Here is a 21,642-nt window from a genome sequence, read left to right as displayed (position 1 = left end):
AAGAATTAAAAAACCTGAAAATCACCAAAGTAAAACTTAAAAAAAACGAGCCCACAGACGGCAAAAAGACTCAAACAGGAAGCAGAAAATAGTACTGGGAAACTCAAAATCTCCTACAGAGACATAATATTAAAAAAAGAAGCGACAGAGTACAAAACCCGAAGCAAATGAAAACCAAACTTCAATATTGGAACCGGAAATTATAAAAAAACCCCTCAAAACTCAAAACTTACCACAAGAGCATTGACCACACCCGCAAAGAAAACTTAAAACAGATAATTGCAAACAGAGAAACTTTTGGAGAAATAGGGTACTGAGCAGGTAGAAATGGGCTTGGTCCCGTGTCCAAAACAATGGAGAGAATTAGCAGTGTGGCGGGTTTATCGACAGTGCAAGAGATTACCTTTCTTTGGCTCAGTGTAGCACGGGGTAGCAAGTAGTATTACGTCTTCTAGGGCCCCGGGCTCCCTTGGCCGGGTCTGTTTACAAGTGAACTCATCAAGATACAGTAAACATTAGACCACCACGCTTCAAAAAATAGTTAAAATATGAAAAAAACCCTATCATTTTTATCATTTCATGAAAGATGTTAACCGTTTAAGTGAGAGAGAATGATGCCTATGATGGATCATCACGCTAAGAGCGCGTGGCAAGAAAAAAATGTGGAGTTTCAGGATTCGATCCCGTCTTAACGTCCCACCAACATCCTCCCAAATAATGAGCGAATACTCCATTCACAGAGCTTTAGGAAGACTCAGAAACAGACCTGGTGAAACCCGTCTCAGTGGAATTTTCTTCACCTTACACAGAGAAACTTTCGCGCGTCTGATAGCTCGTAAACATTTTGATTCCAGCCGGCTATTTCCCTTAGCTTTGTTTGTTTCCCTGGTGGACGCCTGGCGTGACTTTCATATATCCTGCTTAATGTTTTATATTCACTACACACACTATACTTTATTTTCATACACATCATTTTGCCATCTCCGCCCGCAAATAGCAAAAGCTAGACGAGGACGGCGGAGAGGAAAGGTTACAGCAGTCATAACAGATAATATTGTAAAGTAACTAAATAAACTATGTGGATAAATAGAGAATACTTCATGGAAAGTGCTGGCGTACGGTATTTACGCACGAGTTGTTGACGTATCAGAAATCGAACGAGTGAGCGCAGCGAACGAGTAAGATTTCTGATACAAAAACGAGTGCGTAAATACCGTACAAAGCACTTTCCATGTGGTATTGTGTTTATTATATACATACCGAGACATTCATCATTTTGGCGGCCTTTTTATTTTAAATCTTTCAAAAATGCTTATTTGCCGCTACACACTTGCCGCAAAATGACAACGAAAACGAAGCATCAGCTTTTTGGTAAAAAGGTTTGTTAAAAACATAAATGACGGTAAGGATATGAGGTAATCCTAGAACTATAAGTAATGTTAACTGTTTGTTGTCAATGCACAATTGAAAATGAGTGAATTTAAGTAAAATATCCGGTTTCAATATAAGCTTAAGCTTAAATGAAGGCCCGTTTACACGACCGAAAAAATTGGAACGGCTCGGATAAAAAGACGAACGGCTCCGACAAAATTTGACGTGTAAACGGTTCTTGACCCGTTCCAGTTTTATCCGTTCCGTTTCTTAAAAGGTCCATAGGCGGCTATGGACCCCTTTCGGAACGGAACCGATAAAAAACGGTTCCGTACCTACATTTTTGTTTTCTTTTCAACGTGTAAACGCTCGCTCTTTTTTCGGTACCGTTCTTTTACGTTTTTTCTGAGCCTGTGGTGCTCTACGTCAGTTGTTTAGCCTACGTCACAAACGTGTTAGAAAAAGAAACTGGAAAGTATTCTTAGATACTCGAAAGCTAGCATACCATTGATTGTCAGAGTAAGTGCTTTGTGCAAAATCAAACCAAGCGCTTGTTCTTGGCATTTGCCACAAGCTCGTTTCGACTATGAAGTGCGATACAACGGCTTTTAATAGAAGAACCGTAAGCCTTTTTTTTTCTCCTATAAATTCGGTTCATTCTCTCAGAAGCACTTCTTTGAAGAATCGCACGCGCAGTCAAACGTGAATTTCGTGTTCTCTTCTTCAGAAGAAACCAGAAAAGTGCTTGTAAACCTGAATCCATGATTGTCGGAGATACGCACAGTCCAATATATGTGTAAGCGCATATGAACAACTAATCGAAGCAGTTTTATTTAATTATCGTTGGCTCTATCGTTACCTGTCTCGAAGAAAAAAACGTGTAAACAGTCTAGTACCCGTTCCAAGGGGCTCTGAAGTACCGTGCCTTTTTCTGTCGGACACATTACAGAATTTGTACGTGTAAACAGGAGATTTCGTCTGGAACCGGTACTTGTTTCTAACCGAGCCGTTCCTTCTCTTTTAACGTGTAAACGGGCCTTGAAAGACAAAGTAGCTCCGACTAAAAGCACAACAAAAGCTTACGTCTCGTTCTGTTTTTCCCTTTCCGCTGTTGTTTCGCCGGCTCTCTACCGTTTTCTTTATCGACAATGAAACAAACGAAACTATTTCACTCCATTTCCGAAATGTTTTTCACTTTTTTAGCGAGAAAAACTCTTCGAGTAAAACTTTTCTTGTTGAAAGTGTGCGAAGCGGCGCTGCAAGCTGCAATAAAAGGCGGGAATTTTGGCGCGAAACTCACACACCTCTGTGGCCTCTGATTGGACGTATCATTTTTCTCACACGTGAAAAAACATCGTTCGCGATTCTGATTGGACGTATCATTTTTTTCACGAGTGAAAACCATCGTTCGCTCCTCTGATTGGCTAGAACTAATTTGCGTACGAAAATTTACGACATAGCTTTTTGGTGAGTATTTCTCAGTATGTATATAATAAATAAGAATTACAGAAAAACAAGCTAAAGTTACAAAATATATAGTCTTACAGAATGATATTACAAGACAATTTTACTACTAACAGAACCTATCAATGATTAGTGCATTGAATCGAGGATGCAGAATTTGCCATTTTTTGTAGGAGAATAGGCACTTCAACATAATCGTCCTCTGCTTCCGTTATCGAGAGCAAAAAGTCATGAAAATTTTTTTGAAAAGCTCCTTTGGAGAGTTGACGAAATTCGTTAGGAATTGCGTTCCAAAGTTTAGGTCCAAACCTAGAAAAAGAATCTTGATTTAGATTCAGTCTTGAAGTTTGGACATAATAATTTCCAGACGAAGAAAACCTGGCTTCATGCTTGTGCTTTGAATTAGCTTTAGTGAAGAAATCACAGATGTTAGACGGAGCATTCATACTGGAGACGTCAAACATTATGGAAGATACTTTTTCAGCATATAACATTTGTAAGGGTACAATTTTTGAGGAAATAAATAAAGGCACAGCATGGGCTCTAGGTTCAGAAAAATACATCAAACGAAGGACTCGTTTTTGAAGCACGAGAATTTTTTGTAAATGGGTTTTGGCAGCTTGACCCCAAGCCGCCAAACCATATGTCAGATAAGGCAATATCAATGATTGATAAATATTTAAAAGGGTTGTACGTGGGACGAAGTGTCTAAGACGGGCAACAACACCAACAGTTTTGCTTATTTTTAATGCAACATTATTAATTTGAAACTTCCAGCTTAAATTGCTGTCCAATAGGACGCCAATTTTCTCTAAGACGGACTCCTTTGGGAACGACACCGTGTCCGTCGTAGAGAGATGTCCGCGAGTCAACTCAAAGAAGTAAAGAAAGGCAGGAACAAACCCTAAGGGTCGATTACATAAACAAAGTCTCACTTACGCCGCGGTTTAACAAATCTTTAGACCTCTAGATCTCTTCCTTAGTTGGTTATTTCAAGTGCCTTTCTAGTCTATGCTTTATTTTTTAATAAAACTGCTCACGATAAACGGTGTTTCGATGAGAGCGATCGGGCAAACTGAAAATGGCTTAGACGTAGTTTTGTCGTTAAACACTGGCTAAACTCCATTTAAATAACCGACCCTAAGTGTCCGTTTAAGTGAGGTGTCCATCTTAAAGTGGTGTCCGTTTAGAGAGAGTTGACTGTATTTAGAAAATCTGAACTCGACTTTTTATCGTTCATTATCTTGGCTAGTTCTTTGATTCTCAGATCGTTTGGGCAGCACCCTGTTTTAGTTCTTCCTAATTCACACTGGGCATTCCGAGAAGTGAATGTAACAATGAGCTCCACTAGTAGTAACATTTTTACAGTTGCACTGGTATTCTCTGAGGCCATCTGAATTGGCGGTGCTTGTGAGCTCCACAACCTTAACGGATGCATCATTTGTTTCACAGTTCACAGCAAGGAATTTCTGACCCTGCCAAGGAACAAGATGATACTGGTTAAATCGAGTCCCTTTACGAATGCGGTATTTCTCTCTCTGGGTGACGATCATACGCTAGCAGGACAAGACGTAAGGAGGGTGGTAACCATCGAAAGTTATCCTGTACTCAAGGAAAATAAATTATAGTGAAGGTATATTAAGACTGAGTTGAAAGTTGTCTTCTTTTGTTTGCATGTAGCTATTTTGCACTAGTTGTTATTATCTGTTTCACGGGTCAAGTAAAATCACTCTAAAGAACAAGGTATCTCTGAAAAAGTCAGTCTGAGTTTTACTTGAAGGCGTTGCCCAACCAATGACTTTCTAGAAACTCTACCACTGAGCTACAGGCGAGTTGACATGATGAATCAAGTAATAAAACCAGTGGTTAATGTGGCAAACATCCTGCCTTTTGTTAGGACGTACGGACCAGGAATTTGAACAGGTGGCATATTTGCGATGATATAATCGTGATGATGAATTTTAAGGCTGGCGAATTCTTGAGACGAAGATGATGTTTTCTTTTTTTCGGTCAGTAACACAGGTGTCTTGGAAAAAAGGAAATCCGAGTCCTTCAAGGACGCCTCGAACATATGTCTTGCTGGTTACTAGACTAGATGTTTATCAGATGAATCTTGCAAGTCTAATGCCCACGAGTCTCCTAGATCTTTGTGGTGGAGCATTCCTTTGGTTTCAGTTACGGGCACCACCAACGCAAGTTAATCTAAAGATCGTTTCCGACATAAACATTTAGGTTCGTACCTTCTTTTCAGTTGCGTTGACCACTTCCCGAGAAGACGAAGAACTTCTTAGTTGCTTGTAAGAACAAAATGACAGATTCCCTGCTCCAGGAGACCCTGGTGGCCCTGCGATACCAGGAGGTCCTTGGGTACCGTTGTATCCCGGAGTCCCACGAGGTCCGGCAGGCCCGCTGGGGCCTGGTGCTCTACTTGTGTTCATTAACTAAAACGAGGAAATCAATTAAGGCCTCGTTCACAAGTATCCAGATAAAATTGAAAACAGCTGCTACAGCACAGCGGATCTTGATCACGAACATGCAAAATATTTAGAGAAGTGTTTGGAGTGGTACCTTGCCTTGGCGGGAATCAATAACCAGCTCTTAAAGCGTGCCAGCTACGTTCGTCTGGTTTTAAAGCACGTGGTATATCCAGAAAAGGTGGATTAAGTCTTTAAGGAAACGGAAACTTCAACCAAAAAAGAAGCTACACACCTCGCATAAGGAGGGAAGATTTCCTGCATGACGCGTCACTGCACAAGGGCTAATTGATGATGATCACTGATGGTGAGTTTAGTACTTAGGTGAGTTTAATGAAAGTAGTGAAAGTAGTAAAATTTTTTAACAATAAAGCCTTGCGTGTAACTATCATTTACCTTTTGATGTAACTGGACAATGTCTTGTATGTTGGCTTCCGTCATTTGGTAAAGCAGCGTTATATTTTCCTAGAACAACAATTAAAAAAATGCTTTTCAATATTTCACGCTTCTTTTTATTGCTTTGTCAGCGTGCATACCAATATTATTGCTCCATTATTTTTTTTTTCGCGTAAGATTTCCATGTAGTAAAATATCGCTGATGTAGTAACAACACTACATTGTATAAAAAATGCCCTTTGCTAGCTAGTCATTCACGTGGTACAAAACCTCCATTGCCTAGTTTCAAATCAAGAGGGGCTGGGTACGAGTCGGTTTATTATGGCATAAACATCACGAGACCCATATAGTAAGAAAAAACACATCGAGGTTATGAAAAATCTGGAGTTTGGTGTCGATCGGGCCAATATTGAACAAGATAGAGCTTTTTAGAATCTTGATTTATGGATTGACGGACTCATCGTCCGGACGTCTATATATCTTGTTCAATAGAGGCCCAATAAACACCAAACGTGAGAATGTTGCCAATTTCAGTGTGCTCTTTCTGACTATTTGGGACTCGTGTTGTTTATCCCATAATAAACCCACTCATACCCAGCCCATCTCGATCTGAAACTAGGCAATGCTGGAGGGCATGCAACAGACGTACTAGGAGAAGACAAACAAAGGGCTCATATCATATAAAATGAAAATTTCCTTTGTTTGTCTTCTTCCAGTGTGTCTCCTACTCTCCAGCATGGCGGTTTTGTGCAACATAAATGACCTATGGCTGGAAAGGGCCCATTAACTGGGAAATTCGTCTAGGAAGAAGGATTACTGACCGACTCAAATACAAAATACAAAAAGCCGATTTCGTGTGTGGATCTGTTCATTAACGTCCATCTAGCAGGTGGATTTCTGTTTGGCAAAAACCATCTTTGGATTTTGCATTTGATTAAGATTACCCTAGTCGAACTCACTGTAAGTTTCCTTTTGCCTGAACAATTACCTCTTGAGCAAGATTTTTCAAGTCCTGTTTCTTTACGTTCGCTTCTTGCAGGATCGCTTTTATATTTACCTAATGAAAGAAAAAGTATAGTTCTGATTCTTTTGTGGTAATGAGAGACCCCTTGTACATCCAGCGTTATAAACTACAACTCAGTAGAAGTGAATTTTGAAAACCGTTAGGCTAACAAGTCTTCGAAAATCATAATTCCAATCCGTGTCAATATCCTTGGCTACGTGTTTCACTCCTCTAAGGACGGAGCACCATAATTTTTTTTTGAAACTGACCCCTTCATTCGCCGATCGACCAACAAGCCAACTGACATACTAACCAACGAAAAGACCAATTTACCATCTAAATTAACAGCTAACTAACGCTAATCTGAGTCGCCTATGAAGGCAGCAAACTCAGTTTACCAATCTATCTAAATACTAATCAACCAGCTAACTAACCTACCAACCAACTTAGCTACGGAAGGGCTGACTAATTCAACAGCTAGCCATGTGTAGCCCACCAAGCAGGCAACGAACGTGCTAAACCAGTCAACTAACCAGTGAGTAAGCCAACGTTATCGTCATGAAGGTAACCTAGGCAACCACAAACCAATCACAAAACCCAGTGCTTTATCAAACAAGCAACCTGCTTATCAACTAACCCATCAACTTTCCCACCGAAAAAGGTGACGGATTCTGATAGATTCAGTCAGCAGAATGTTTTGTTAGCGTACAATTAAAAGAAAGCAAAGCTGACTTTACAGCTACGAGATTATATTTCCTTCCGTTAATAGGGAACTTAAGAACCACGACGAAGTTCACGACGACGACGTCTGTTGACTGGGAAAGGACTGGAACGAGAACGTCCGTTTCGGCGGGAAAAAGGAAACTTAAGATGCAGTCGACCGGTAGGTCGACGACGACGACACTGAATGTAAACAAACATGTAGACTGTGATGTTCGTTCGCAACAAAGTTTTTTTCGCAAAAGCGTCTTTTAAGACGATGCAAGATCTTATTTTATAAGTCGTATGTCTACTTTCATTGACGATGATGAATTTTTTGTGTTGTCTGACCTTTTCGAATGGAAAAATCTCTGCTTTCCGTACGAAGGTTATTCAACTTTCAACCTGAATGACATGACCGAGTCCGAGTGTCTGTCAGAGTTTAGATTTGGAAAAAGAGACATTCCGATGCGATGGCTGTTTTCCATATGAAGTTCATTTCCTCTATATTAAAGATATATGATTTGCCTGACCTAAATACGTACAAATAAATTTGTCACTTACGAGTTCGCTCGCTCGGCCTGCACAGCTCAGTGTTGTCTTCGAAGTAAACACAATTCATCGGTCAAATTTTCAATCAACATCGCTTGTTAGGAGAAAAAAGAAAGGATACCTGGATTTACGAGGTGAAAAAATACAAAGCCCTAGAAAAATCGCTTAAAAACAGGGAGTTATACCTGCCGAAGCTTGTGGATTGCAGGACGACGTGAGTCTACTGTGTTTGGCGTCGTCGACGACACCACGACGACGAAATTTGTTAACCGCGCTTGCGCAGTGCACGGTATCTCACTTCCGGTCGTCGTCGACAAAGTCGTCGTCGTGGTTCTTAAGTTCCCTAATATTTCGTCTGGCACGGCCTGACTTCTTCAGGAAATGTGGCTCACTAAGAAGGCCGTTATAATTTAAAAAAGCCAAGAAAAGCTTGTCATTCCCTAAAGACGTCAGGCCGTACCTGAGGAATTATTGAAAGAAAATATTATCTCATAGCTAGCCTGTACAGTCAGCCTTGCTTATTTTTTGTTACCAGTTGTTTTGCAACTTACCTCTGAATCACTGGCGATCTGAGAAAAAGTTTTCTTTATTTCTTCCAGTTCAGCTGAAAGTTTGTTATTCACGAAGAGGATCAAAAATAGAGAAAAAGAACAAGTAATTATGCTGGTGAAATGTTAATTGAAAGCATCCCAGGATGTACCTTCCTTAATGAATGGGAATCAACAGTTGAATTATATGTAAGTATTTTAAATTTAAGAAAGAGATAAAAAATTGGGGCAAACACCTTCCAAACAAGCCTATGTCTAGTCTGGCGCAGATTGTTTTTGCATGCGCTGGCTGAAGATAAAGTGCAAGTTTGACAGTCGGAATATTGCTTAGCCTGCAGAGCAGGCGTTTTTTAACGAAAACGCGGAGGTACATTGATCGTGGCCGCCATCTTGAAAAGCAACGAAAAAGATTTTAAACCCATCTACCTCTCCTTTAAAATCACTTTTTGACTCGTCCCAACTTTCTGGTAGTATTAACGTCCAAGATGGCGGGACAACGTCATTCCTGAAAACAATCCATGGATCGCGCTCCAAAATACGCCTGCTTTGTAGGCTACCTATTGCTCGAAACGGAAATTGATATTGATAAAGTACCTGACCCTAAAAATATTATGAGACGTCAACTTTCTTCGCACTTACAAACTTGTATTCTTAGAATTTTCCTTGTAAATTAGTGTCTTCCTTTGCCGACTGCGATGGCCTTAGAAAAGTTAGTAACTAAAACCGTTGATAAAATGAGTTTTGCCAGTTTCTCCCCATGTTCCTCTTGAAGAATTTAATATGTTTCCCGAGGTTATCTAAAATCAAAAATTCTATATTGTCCATCATTTTTAAAAACTATAAAACTTTCTTGATTGTGAATGTCAAAATATGAAAATTTCTATATTTGCGCATTACGCGAAATATGGAAATTTCTTGATTGTTAATGTGAAATGACGAAATTTCTATTTTCTGTATGATGTACAAAATGGAAATTGTCAAATATCAAAACTTCTGTATTCTGCTTTATGTAAAATACGGAAATTTCTATATTCTTCATAATGAATGACAAATATCAAAATACATATTCTGTATCATGTGAATTATGGAATTATTAAAAAAATTTAAAAAAATAATTGTAATTAATATAAAATATTTTTGATTATGAATGTCAAAATTTCTATATTTTACATGAGTTCAGATATGGAATTGGACAAATATCAAAATGTTTATAGTCCTCATCTTGGCATATATGTTTATTGTTAAATATTGAAAGTTATATATTCCGCAAAATCAAAAATGTGGAAATTCTTCATGATGAATGTCAAATATGGAAATTTTCATATATCCAAATTTCTTTATTCTGCAGTCTTTCAAATATACAAATTTATCGGCTATAAATGTCAGATAGCAAAATTTCTCTTTTCTGTATCATTTATAATCTGAAAATTGTCAAATATCATAAAAAGATTCTGCATCATGAACTATGTAGACATTTTTACCAATATAAATGTCAATATGAATTAAATAATTTTATATTGTGTTTCGTGTGAAATATGGAAAGTTGTTCATCATAAATGTCAAATATCAAAATTGTTTTTTCCAGTGTCATGTCAAAAGTGGAAATCGTCAAATAACAAAATATATATAAGTCAAATACGAAAATTTCTTGATTATAAAATATGGCAAATAACAAAATTTCTATATTTTGCATCAAGCCAAATAAGGAAATTGCCAAATATCGAAATTTCTATATTTTGCATTATGCCAAATATGGAAATTGTCAAATGTCAAAATTTCTAAATGCTGCACCATGGACATGGACATGGGTAGTTGACAATTTCCATATTTGACATGATACAGGTTTCACTGCAGACGACACCGCAAGTAACTGCGACAAACACCAAAAATATAGACCGACAAGGGTCTGTAATAAAATTGTACAAAAGAAATATTCTTCCAAGCTAGAATATATATATATATATATATATATATATCAATGTTTCCTTAGTCATTCCGTGTTTTCACAAATTACAAAAGCTCAATAGTTCCCTTGTTCCATCAAAGCTTTTGTTTCCCTGGTCATGTTCCCTTCCCCCCACCCAAACCTCCGAGAGGCCCTTAATAATCAGTGGGGGTAGATTTGGTATAACAGACTAGAACAGAATGGAATCAAAAAAATGCTACGGTTTTTACATTGTTTGCATCGATCGAGGATGCTTTCCACTTATATGGGGTCAGTGAAATTTTTTTGACTGAGTGCAGTGGGTTTTGTGTTGGACCTGTATATCTGCAACGTTAGTTGTAGAAATTCCGTTATTGGACAAGTGCGCGTGCACTTGCAGGTTTCAATTTAAAAGTTTCAAAGTTTATCATCCTATTCAGCGAGAACAAACCTTCTGGGGTGCTGCGAGGAGCTGTTTTATTTCACAATAAATGATCTTTGTCTTGTTTGTGATAATTATTGAACTAAACAAAAAGTCACTGTCGATTGCTAAAAATGGCCACAGTCAGTCACCTACAAATTGTTGGGGCCACGTTGTGAATCGTGCTTTTAAGCGGAGGTCATGCACAAGCGGAGATCGGTGTTTTTTTTGAACATCTTGCAAACCAACGGTTGTAATATAATATAGCACTACAGGACTGGGTGTAATTACGTGGCTGGTCTGTTGATAAAATCAGAGTATCTCATATTGCAAAACTCCACTTTCTAACTTTAGCAAAGTAAATTCGTGTGGCGAAAAGAAGAAATTTTAGGGTAAACAAGATCACCTAACCACCCACTTAGCGACAGCACGCGCCTTGTCAGGAATTATTGCGGCCGCCACGTGTCCTTTCTGAAAGGAAAACCTGAATGCATTGAAATCAGCTACTGGGGCTCCGACAAATGGCCTGGTTCCTAGAAATGGATCTCGGATTAAATTAGTTTTTATTTGATATGGTGCTGTGAAGGCAATCCAGTTTTTATGTGAGGATATATTATTTATTTTAGAGAGCAATACAATTGTAGCCACTCAATCAATAAGGTCTCATATGCGGGTATATTCCTTTGCGAAATTCAGTCACGTAAATCATCGACCCTCTCAACGCGTCTCTCGGATGACTCACGGAGAGTATTCCCTTTCATGGATTTAAAGTTACACACGACTGAATTTGTGATAATGTGATAGAAGACGATGACAAACATATCACAGCGTTCGAGGCAGAGATGTTTATTTACAAAATAACGATCAAAAAATAAGACAGCAATAAATGATGATTAACCAAAATCACACACAAATCTCTTGCAATTTCCGATTTGATTTACGGGTCGCGATAAGAATCGGCAGAAATATCCAGTTTTAATTGGAGATCACGAACTTCAAATAATTATATAGTGTAAAAACCCCAAATCACGCATTAGGTAAAGCAAGATTGAGAAAACACTTTCTACATTTTTACGGTAAACACGGGAAAAAACTCGACATTTTCCTTCATTTCTGCTCTTGAAACAACTTTTTAAATTAAACTCGAAAGCATGCAGTGCCTTATTTTACTCGTGATCAGATTAAGAAAGATACGCTTCTTAGTTTGGGGACTGAAGATTAAAGGAGTGATGCGACTTTGACTGGTTATACAAAAATTGTAAGGAAAGACAGGTTATTCCCTTTTTTTTTTGCCGAGCAGCTGCCAATGCGGAGAACTTCAAAGACTATGGAAAAAAAAAACGCTTGCAGAGCTTATCCTTAAAACACCAGTGTGACAAATTGTAAAAAAAAAATTAATCAAATTAAATCCATTTTTAATCCTTCACGTGACTAATTGTACACCGCATTCAGCAGTTATCCATTTGTAATATTCATTATATAATCGTATTTAATATTGCTCATCATAAAGACGTATTGTTGTCCTATAACAAATCACCCTTATAAATACTAAGTACAAACAATACCAAGTATATCGAACTTCCGCAGATGTTTGTTGGTGGTTAATTTCGTCATACCTTTCCAACGTCAAACTTCTCCTTAATGACACCTTATATGATGAAAATAATTATAACAATGTCGGCTTATTCTAGAAAGGACCATCTTATTATATCAGTTTGTAGGTAAATGGGTGGATGATTATTTTAAGCGATATCTTTGCCCTATTAACCCTTTTTATTACCTCTTTCTTCATCACGAAATTTTTTTATGCGTTTGGTCAACTTTGAAATATTTCAATTCCAAGGTACAACTTTGGTCAATGAGGTAAAACATCCCTAAGATATCGGCAAATAGGCAATAGGTTTGTGTTTTACACTTACTTCTAATTTTCGTGGTTTCCCTACATGTTCGAGTGGTTTTTTTCTGATTAGAAGTGCAACATTTTTATAGGAAGTGCATTAACAGATAGTAAGTGTATATTATTTGAACTTTTGCCCTGCTATCGTTAACTGTCGATGACTTTTGATACATCGTGGGGTTTTATCAAAACACGGTAGTATTAAGTAACACAGTAAGTCTGAGCTTTTTTTAACACTTCAGGACACATTTTTCATATTGTCACGTTCTTCTTACTTTTGTGGCATCAAAAAATTTTAAAATAACTTAACAATTATTTATTAGGATTGAATATGTTGTAACAGATCATGCAAAAGCTTTTCAGACCCTCTGTTTGCAGTATGTTCGAAAATATCTTACGATCGGGTCATCAATCGTACAAAAAGTATGGTAGTGTAAAATTTATAAAGTTATGATGATCAGTTTTGATACTGTTTCATTTGTTGTTTTGAGTTAGCATGCACGGCAGGCGCAAAGCAGGGGCAAAAGGGGAGGGATGAAACAGATTAAAACACAAGTCGCGCCCTATTCTTCTCTCATCATCTGGCTTTTTTCTGGAACCTAATTTACCAACACTGATTTACTGAACAAACCACTTACCTTGTAGTGAGGTAAAATCTGCTGAATCAGACTTAGGAGTGTGAAACATCACCAGTGCAGCTAGCGTTAATGTGGCAGCAGCGATCAGAATTAATACCGCAACAACAGCAACAATTATACACAACAGTCGTCCAACCACGCCCGCGTCTGAATTAGTGCGCGGATAACGTGCTGGTTTTCTTCTCGATGGCCTTAATTTTTCATGATTCCCTTCAAGGGCTAACTGCTTTATCACAGGGACTTCGCTCTCTCGCGCGATCTTCTCATAAAATCTTGTTCCCGATTCGTTCAGCAAGTCTTTGTTAATGTAAACGTTTTCATCTCCGAGGTACACAGTTGTGCCGTTCATTCTTTTAAATGTTTACGGTTCAGTTTGTAGCCTTCGTTCTCTCATGCATGACTGCTCTGGGGAAATTGACCTGCACTGAATGATCGGTTTACTGCTCTGGGCTAATGGGAACATGCCTGTAGGTATTTTACAAAGCGTCGGTCATTTGATGCAAAACTATGCAACAACTCCATTAAAAACATTGTAATACTTTTGTAAATGGGTCATCTGAGTTACAACACAATTATTGTTTGCTTGTTGTGTAGTCTAGAACAATCAATTGCTTCCCTTGGGAAGAAAGACTCAGTATATTTACTCAAATCATCCCTAGGAACTACCGCGAACAGGGTTAAAAAACAAATTTGAAAATAACTTTTTTTTTATGTGCTTGAAGAATTCAAGTTATTTTACCCGCTGATGAAGGTCCGTGCATTTGATTTTACGGGATACATTCCTAAAAATAAATACTGTGGGTAATTTTTTTTGCGTTTCGCCACTTAAACACTGCGTTTTTAACCCCCGTCAAGTGGACGACGGTCGTGTGTGGACCCGGACAACCATCACTGAAGCCAGTCCGTAGAAGCTAATTAAAATTCTTTTACTTCCAGAAGTGGCCAAAGTAAAAAATTGCCGAAATTTCGAAATTTAATTTTGTGAAATACTCAAATAAACTCATGTGAAGATATTGCCAAAGAAGTTTTATTCGTATGACCACACCGCACATTGCTTGCAGCCTCAGACGACTCCACTAGAGGTCCTCGTGTAACAAGTAAATCGCACCGTTTACTGAGAACATGTGTACTTTCGTCCTTGTGGCATGTCCTCATCTATACAGATCAAATAGAGGTAGAATGTAGCGAACGGATCTTGCCAGTGTACACTGCCAGCAGCACGTTAGTATTATCATGCCCACCCGCGACACAGTTAAGGACTTCTTGCAGGCTTTTACAACCGTAGCTGGTCTGCAGCTAAAATCATGGGTAATCTGGGTAATTTACTAAGAAATGATTTGGTGAGGAGCTAACCTTGCTCACTGAGTGCTTGTTAGCAGCTAGTCTTGGCCCGAAAAATAAGAATGAAGTTAAAATCTCAACACACAGGCGTAAGGCATAGTAAAACTTTATTACAATATAACTGCTGTAAGCTATAAACAGTTTTAAAAAGGAAAATATAAAGTACTGTAGGTATTATGTGAAAACGCGAGGCAGTAACAGTAAACGAAATGGGACACATTTATACAATTGATTTTCACTAAATAATTTCTTCGAATCAAAGTACTTTTTTAAGTACCCTTGTTCATCTAAACTGCTTTGTAAGTCACGTTTTTGAAAATAAAGCGAAACAAAAAAAGAAATGGAGAATCTGGGCATTTCTTGGTGTTACGGACGACGTCAGAATTTTTTTAGGGACATTTTCTCCAATCTTACATCATTTGGGAATTTCACCAATCACAACAGCGAATGCAAATGACTGGTGAGTGAAGTCAGTCTTTGTTTGTGGGAAAATAAAAGGAGTTTTCTAAAACGCACTCGCAGAGCAGTTTAGCTGTCATTGCTTTGTTTATCCTCACTTTTTTTGAAGCTGAGAAAAGTCTAAAACATAGTAATTACATCAAGTACAAAAGCGAATACAATTATTATTGTGGAGAATAGATCACTTAAAACGTTACTGTAGTATACATTTTTCACATAAATATTTTGATTTTGGTCACTGGTGGGCGACACAGTGTCCAACACGAATGTTTGTGGAGACACCTCCAGCGGGTTCTTTAAATGGCGCATGCCCGAACTGGTCTCAAGTTTTAACAAGTTACTTTTACTACTTACATCTGGTACACATTTTACTTTTTTTTCTCTTAGACGCGTTAACCTATGTAGTTAACTGTTGTCACGGTAAGCGACGAACCACAGTCGAATCAGGTACACTTGCTAAAGGAGACTGGCATCTATGGGAGTTGACATTAACCCTTTTACATACAAATTCTCCAAACTGATCTCTAAACATTTTATTAAGGAATGTGTTCAGAGAATTTGGTAAAAGATCAAGGCATTTTCTCTTAAGTGATCATTTTATTAATTCTCATAACCTAATCTCTTGACAATGTATGGATATCAGCAGGAGAAAATTGATGTTGGTACTTAAAGGGTTAAAATGTTTTCGCAGAGGAGCAAGTCGAAAAAGAAACCTGATGGAGATCATTTATTTTCTCACAATCATTAAGGTTTTAAGTGGAATTGATTTAGTGGCAAAACTGGAGCAATGTGTAAGGTACAAAATAAGGAGATAGATAAAATGTGATTTCTGATGGCCGGTCGCTTACGACACAGTAGTCTGTAAAAGAAAGTGACTGTCTTAGGTTTATTAACCCGCGTCGTATTTTTGTCGTGGTTTTATGAGGGAGAGAGAAGGCGTATTTGGAATAGAACTTAACAGTTTCATCGTCGGAAGTTACTTAAGTTGTTCTCAAACTTAATTCATCTCCAAAAGGTAGACTAGAAAACATTAAATGTAAAAGTAGAGAGTCAGTTTCATCAGCATTTCAAAGGCTTGAAGCTTTTCATGTCTTCGTTGATATGTTTGCTGCGCAGTGTGTCCAAGTACTCTCTATCCAAGTCAGACTGGACATTCCCAGTAGTGAATGTAACAGTACAAGTTCTTGTTGTTGTTAGTGTCTCCGGCATTAAGACTAACAGAACCTTTACAAGAACACTTGTATTGTCTTAAACCATTTGAAAGCGGTGTGCTTGAGAGCTGCACAACGTTTGCATCATTTGTGTCACAGTTCACACCAAGAAATTTATATCCCTAGAGCAAAAAATGAATTAAGGCAAAAGTAAGTTGTAGGTTCTCAACGTCTGTACGAAAATGCACACTAACGGTAGTTTTCTCACGGTGCTCATTTAAATACATGATTTTGCCACGAACTAGAAATATTTTGCAGCTATCCCTTACCCCTCTAAATTTGTTTTGGTCGTTTATCTCTTATCCCAATAGCTATAGTTAACAATTATTTCTCGAGCCCGAATGGGCTCTGAGTCAATAGCCCATGAGGGCGACAGGAATAATTGTTTTTAGTAAAATCCAACTAGTTGGTCAAAAATATCGAGAATAAAAAACATTTAGCTAGTTAAAGCTACAATAGACTTTAATCCCTTGTTGCCGTCAAAAAGCCCGCGCGTTTCGCTACTTGTGGGCTATAACATATGTGTGAAATAATCTACCTTTACGTTAAATGGGAACCTTAAATATTCAGAATCCTCCTTAAAAATCCCCAAAATTTGAGGATGTTTAGAAAATCCTTTTGCAAACGATACTAATTTAGCAGAGACGCTTCGTTTGTGCGTCTTCTTTTGTTCATAGAAACAAGTATAAGAAAACAATTACAAAACTACAATCGAGAATTGAACGAAGAATGAAATAAACTACTTTTACTTTAAATGGGAACCTTAAATATTCAGAATCCACCTTAAAAATCGCCAAAATGTGATGATGTTTTGTAAACGATACTTGTTTAGATCCCAGACCTCTCCCGTATCTGCACATGCGTAGACGTTAAAATAATCAGACTATAATTGTTGAAATTCCCACCTTTGTTTCTTCCGCGGTGACCGCTATTCGAGAATGCCATCCCGCGGAAAACGGGGAACTTTCCTTTTTCTTGTGAGAACATTGCGTCAGATTGCCGGAACCAGACGGTCCACGTGGCCCTGTATCACCGGGACGGCCCTGGGTGCCATTGTATCCCGGGGGACCCGGGGGACCAGCCGGTCCAACGGCCCCCCTAGGACCTTGACGTTCACTTATGTTCATCACCTACGTACAAAAAACAGTTATGAACACAATGTAAATAAAGAAGCTTATAATGGATTTGAAACCAACGAAAAGATTAATGACTAATCAATTTCTGTAGTTGACCAGGCCTCTTATGAAGGGAATGTTAAAACATACTTTCCGTGAATAGCTTGGACGTAAAGATGACGAAAATTAGGGGGGCCAGAAATACCCTTGTGGGTCACTTAAACTCAACAGTAATAACCAATTGATCAGTTTGTAACAACTAAAGACTAAAGGGCCCGTGCCTCTCTAAAAAAATGCATCAGACAGAGGTACTAACTACAGCCAAGAGAACCCAAGTAAATTAAATGGTAAACTGACTTGCAATTGTGCCTTTTTAGCCTGTTTACCGAAGGATTCCATCAAAGATCTTACCTTTTGACGCAGCTGTTGTATATTTACTCTGTTTGTTTGTACCAGTTGCCACAGCATTGTCATGTTTTTCTGACACGAAGAGAAAAATATCAGTCGTTGTGGGAGGGGGGATTTTTTGGTTGGAATATGTGCTAAAAGACAAGGTTGAATTGCGATTCTGCCACCTTAATTTCTGGTGGAATATTCGCCGAAATTCTCTACCCTATCTAGACTTACTATAAACTAGGAACTCTTATTATTCATTCCACTGATAATTATTTATAAATGCAAAAGTTCAACCTCCATAAAGCGGCCACCCTCGCTCGATGGAGGTTCGTCATAAATTAGAATATTCTTTAGCAGAAACATCATTTTACAGTGTATTTTAAAACAAACACGCGACGGGAGCAGTATTACTGGTCCACAGTTGGTAATTACCTTGTACCTCGCACTTCATTTTCCGGCATGATATTCTTAAGACCAAGCCAAACTAAGTGTATCATCGCTTGGTGGTTGCTTAAGAGAGGTGAAAACAGTGGAAGAACTCTTGTTGGGACGGCCAAAAGTTGGCCTCGGCCGCGTATAAGAGAGGCCGCTTGATGGAGCTATAATTCCTCATTCTGTTCTTCAGTTATTTCGGGACTTTGGATACTGGCCGCTTAATAGAGGTTCAACTGTGGTAACCTTTGGTAGTCGAACAAAACTTCTGATTTTTACTCCTGATTAAAACTCCACCCTTGACATGAACACATACCTATTTTAGGTCATATATGGCACGGTATGCTAGCGAAATGAGTAGCAACTAAAGTCAGTTTTTATGGCCCTGAAGGATTCTACGTCGTAGCAAATGTGCAACTTGAAGTTACCTTTTGATGCAGCTGTTGTATGTTTTTCCTGTTTGCTAGAACCATTTGCCAAAGCGCCGTCATGTTTTCCTAATGTTTTCAAGAAAAAAATTTGAGTTCTTTTAATTTTCACCTTCGGAGATGAATTCTTTTAAAAACTACTGTCAAACTTGTATAAAGATCTATAATGCGAACTCAGTCTATTGAACGGTTACTCTCGCTTCCTCTTCATTCTCATCCTTTAGTTAACAGTCCAACTGTATGAAGTGGTCAGTTAGCCATTTCCTAAGTATTGCGGCCAAATATAAGGTTTGAATGTATTGTATCAGTGTCAGTTTCCCAAGTACCTTTTCAATGATCTGTTTTACACCCTCTCTGTTGGAGCGTATTTCTTGCCAAAGCGCTGTCACATTATACTGATGGAAACAAAAAGAAAATAAGGAGCAGCGTCGTTTTGAACGTCGATGTAACAAAGTACTTTACGCACCCCATTACTAATATGACCAAGGTTCATTAGGTGACTAGACGTACCCAGTTAACCAACAAGTAAAGCCCCTCAAAGTTCACAGCTCAGTTAAACTTTGAAAACGCCAGGCATTATCTAAATTAAATTACTATTTAAATCAAAAGGATCAGAGGATGGTCGGCTACCGGGGATTTACAAAACACAACCTGTAGCAAAGTTTGCTTGCAGCAAAAAAAGAAAATTGTCATTCCCTCATGAAGCGTTCATGAGAGCATATGGCGTCCAAATCTACCTTCATGTGTCTTTGAAATTACCTTTTTATTTAGCTTGGCCACCTCCTTTCTGTTTCTTTCTATTTCTTGGAGAAGCACTCTAATTTTCTCCTTTAGAAAGAAGGAAAAGTTACCAGCTGAAGAATATTAGATTCTAAAAATAAACTACATATCAGACAATTATAGTGATAGAACTCTGATAGCCTTATACAGACCAACCAGTTTAGCCCAATAGCAAACTGTCTAGAGTACAAGGCAACCAACTCACTCACCAACGTACAAAAAAAGAATCGCCCAATCAACTGAACAACCAGTCTTAACATCTAACTATCATCAGTGATTTTCAAATATATTCTGACGTTTACTCCAGTACGTATAATTGTAATTTGAACTTACCTTTGAATCACTGGCCATGCGAGAAACATTTTTCTTCAGTTCCTCCAATTCAGCTGTTAGTGGCGTGCGGGGAATAACATAACAAGAAAAGGAGAGAGAAAGTTTTTTGTTATGATAGGAAGAGGTCAAAAAGCCCGCAGAAGAGCAGGAACACTTTTAACTTAAAGTGTGAAATAACAGACCCTTCCACGCGGGTTTTTTCACCTTTTGACATGAACCTGCTGTCGAAATCCATCGAAATCCATCGACATTCTTATTGGTAAACTTGACAAGTTTGAGAGTGATTTGTTGAAAACTAACGACGATTAATAGTTCTGTAAAGTCACGAAAATTAGCAGACGTTTATGTGATGGGAGGCAAGTTTATGCCCTCCATGATTCACTTGAGAAACACCTATAAAATTTCAGGACTCTGTGAAGCTTTATCTTCGCCCGCATCAGAAGTATCACTTTCAAACTTGGCAAGTTTACTAATTTTAAACGCGCTGTTTCCAGTAGTGACGATGGACATTCGCTAACTGGTCCTTATCAAAACAGTAAAAAAAAAAAAAAAAAAAAAAAAACCATGGAAGGGTCTGTCCGTCAAACTGAATAAGACCTCTGTCCTTATCAAGTAGACCTTTAGTTGACCTCTCATGCGCTACCGTTTGTAAGGAAGACATAATTGCGCCAGTTGGTGATTAGGAGAAGTTTTTTTTTTACGTTCAGTTAGAAATAGCCGAGGGGTGTATTTAAATGAAATTTAAACTAAGAAACTTCAGATCTTTGACTGTTAATCGATTCCCCATGAATGATCCAAATAGCCCTATGTAGGTATTCCAAGAGAGTCTTGGATTCTGCACTCTACGCTTTGGATTCCGGATTGCAATCCTTAGCGGAATTCCGGATTCGGATTCCTTGCGCTGAATTAAGGATTCCAAAGTCCAGGATTCCAGATTTCACAAGCAAAAATCTAATGGAATTGTGAGTTAAAACTGTGCATGGGGCGATTCAAGTCTCTGATTTCTGTACCTTATCCCAGACAAAAAACCCTTTTACTTCCACAGGGAGGGGCACCATAATTATCCGTGTGACCCTTACATGGAAGTATCGCTTGGCGTCTGGAGAATCCTAACTTGGAGTTTAAAATTAAGCATTAGAAGAAAGGGGAGGCGTAAAACAGAACTTTTGATGGAATGTAATCTTATTAACTAACATTTCCGGCGGACGGAATTTCCGTAATTTTATGAAACGTGACTTCTGACCGTTATATTATTAGCTCCTGATCCTATCCTCCTGAGCCGTCGGTTAGTAAAATCGCACCCATTCAATTGCCATAGGTACGAATTTATTTTTTGTTCTCTCGCGGCAAAATGTTTTACGGTAGGCGGCAGGCTGGCAAAGATTCAAGCGAAGGATGACGTCGCGATCAACAAACCTAGGGTTTTAGTGCGGGTCACCGAAACCGTAAGTTTCTTTTCCAATCAACCTTTGGGCGAAATCTCCGCAATGTTTGGAACTGAAGCGGGAATGTTCAAATGGAACCTGTAGCTGATCAGTTTCCGATCACACCAGTCCGCCAAACGATCTATATGGAATGACACTATCTCTGGAAATTTTCGTGGGATTGATCGCGCATCCGATTCCGAACAGAGTCGAACCGATTTACACTACTTAATTCCTTTTTAAAATCGAATGTTTGGTAACTGACAATAATAACTAAGTGGCTTTTCCCATACACAAAATGCTTACTTATCAGCGAGCATGAATTATAATATTTTT

At 38.4% G+C, this 21,642-nt stretch overlaps 2 protein-coding genes across 4 annotated transcripts in view; both read right to left on the bottom strand.

Moving 5' to 3' along the window:
* Positions 1-3,128: 3,128 nt before the first annotated feature.
* On the bottom strand, positions 3,129-11,360 carry LOC140943556 (uncharacterized). 3 transcript variants are annotated; one of them, XM_073392655.1, is made up of 6 exons: positions 11,259-11,360; positions 8,511-8,563; positions 6,694-6,762; positions 5,706-5,774; positions 5,076-5,276; positions 3,129-4,310 (listed from the first exon to the last, which is right to left on the bottom strand). In XM_073392655.1, the coding sequence occupies exons 4-6, from the start codon at positions 5,748-5,750 to the stop codon at positions 4,140-4,142; spliced, it is 417 nt and encodes a 138-aa protein (XP_073248756.1). In that variant the 5' UTR covers positions 5,751-5,774; positions 6,694-6,762; positions 8,511-8,563; positions 11,259-11,360; the 3' UTR covers positions 3,129-4,139. The 3 variants fall into 3 exon arrangements, with proteins under 3 accessions (XP_073248756.1, XP_073248758.1, XP_073248757.1); XM_073392657.1 differs by lacking the exon at positions 6,694-6,762; XM_073392656.1 differs by lacking the exon at positions 11,259-11,360 and having other exon boundaries at positions 8,511-8,671.
* Positions 11,361-14,818: 3,458 nt separating this feature from the next.
* The window catches only part of LOC140943441 (uncharacterized), a 30,691-nt gene continuing 23,867 nt past the window's right edge, over positions 14,819-21,642 (bottom strand). Inside the window, exons 13-19 of the mRNA XM_073392526.1 lie at positions 19,883-19,935; positions 19,529-19,597; positions 19,096-19,164; positions 18,770-18,838; positions 17,925-17,993; positions 17,304-17,528; positions 14,819-16,520 (exon numbers count right to left, since the gene is read on the bottom strand). Of these exons, the coding sequence (XP_073248627.1) occupies positions 16,329-16,520; positions 17,304-17,528; positions 17,925-17,993; positions 18,770-18,838; positions 19,096-19,164; positions 19,529-19,597; positions 19,883-19,935 (746 nt within the window). The 3' untranslated portion in view covers positions 14,819-16,328. The remainder of the gene's footprint in view (positions 16,521-17,303; positions 17,529-17,924; positions 17,994-18,769; positions 18,839-19,095; positions 19,165-19,528; positions 19,598-19,882; positions 19,936-21,642) is intronic.

Source organism: Porites lutea, chromosome 7 (assembly GCF_958299795.1).
Source record: "Porites lutea chromosome 7, jaPorLute2.1, whole genome shotgun sequence".
NCBI classification, from domain to species: Eukaryota; Metazoa; Cnidaria; class Anthozoa; order Scleractinia; family Poritidae; genus Porites; species Porites lutea.
Note: the sequence above shows the minus strand (reverse complement) of the source record. Positions and strands in the feature narration are given on the sequence as shown.

Bases quoted from the DNA above. Each gene is read 5' to 3' on its own strand.
- LOC140943556 (XM_073392655.1), bottom strand. From the start codon at position 5,750: ATGACGGAAGCCAACATACAAGACATTGTCCAGTTACATCAAAAG. The intron at 5,277-5,705 runs GTAAATGATAGT...TCCTCGTTTTAG, and splicing joins TTGTCCAGTTACATCAAAAG to TTAATGAACACAAGTAGAGC. The intron at 4,311-5,075 runs GTACGAACCTAA...GTTCCTTGGCAG, and splicing joins TCAACGCAACTGAAAAGAAG to GGTCAGAAATTCCTTGCTGT.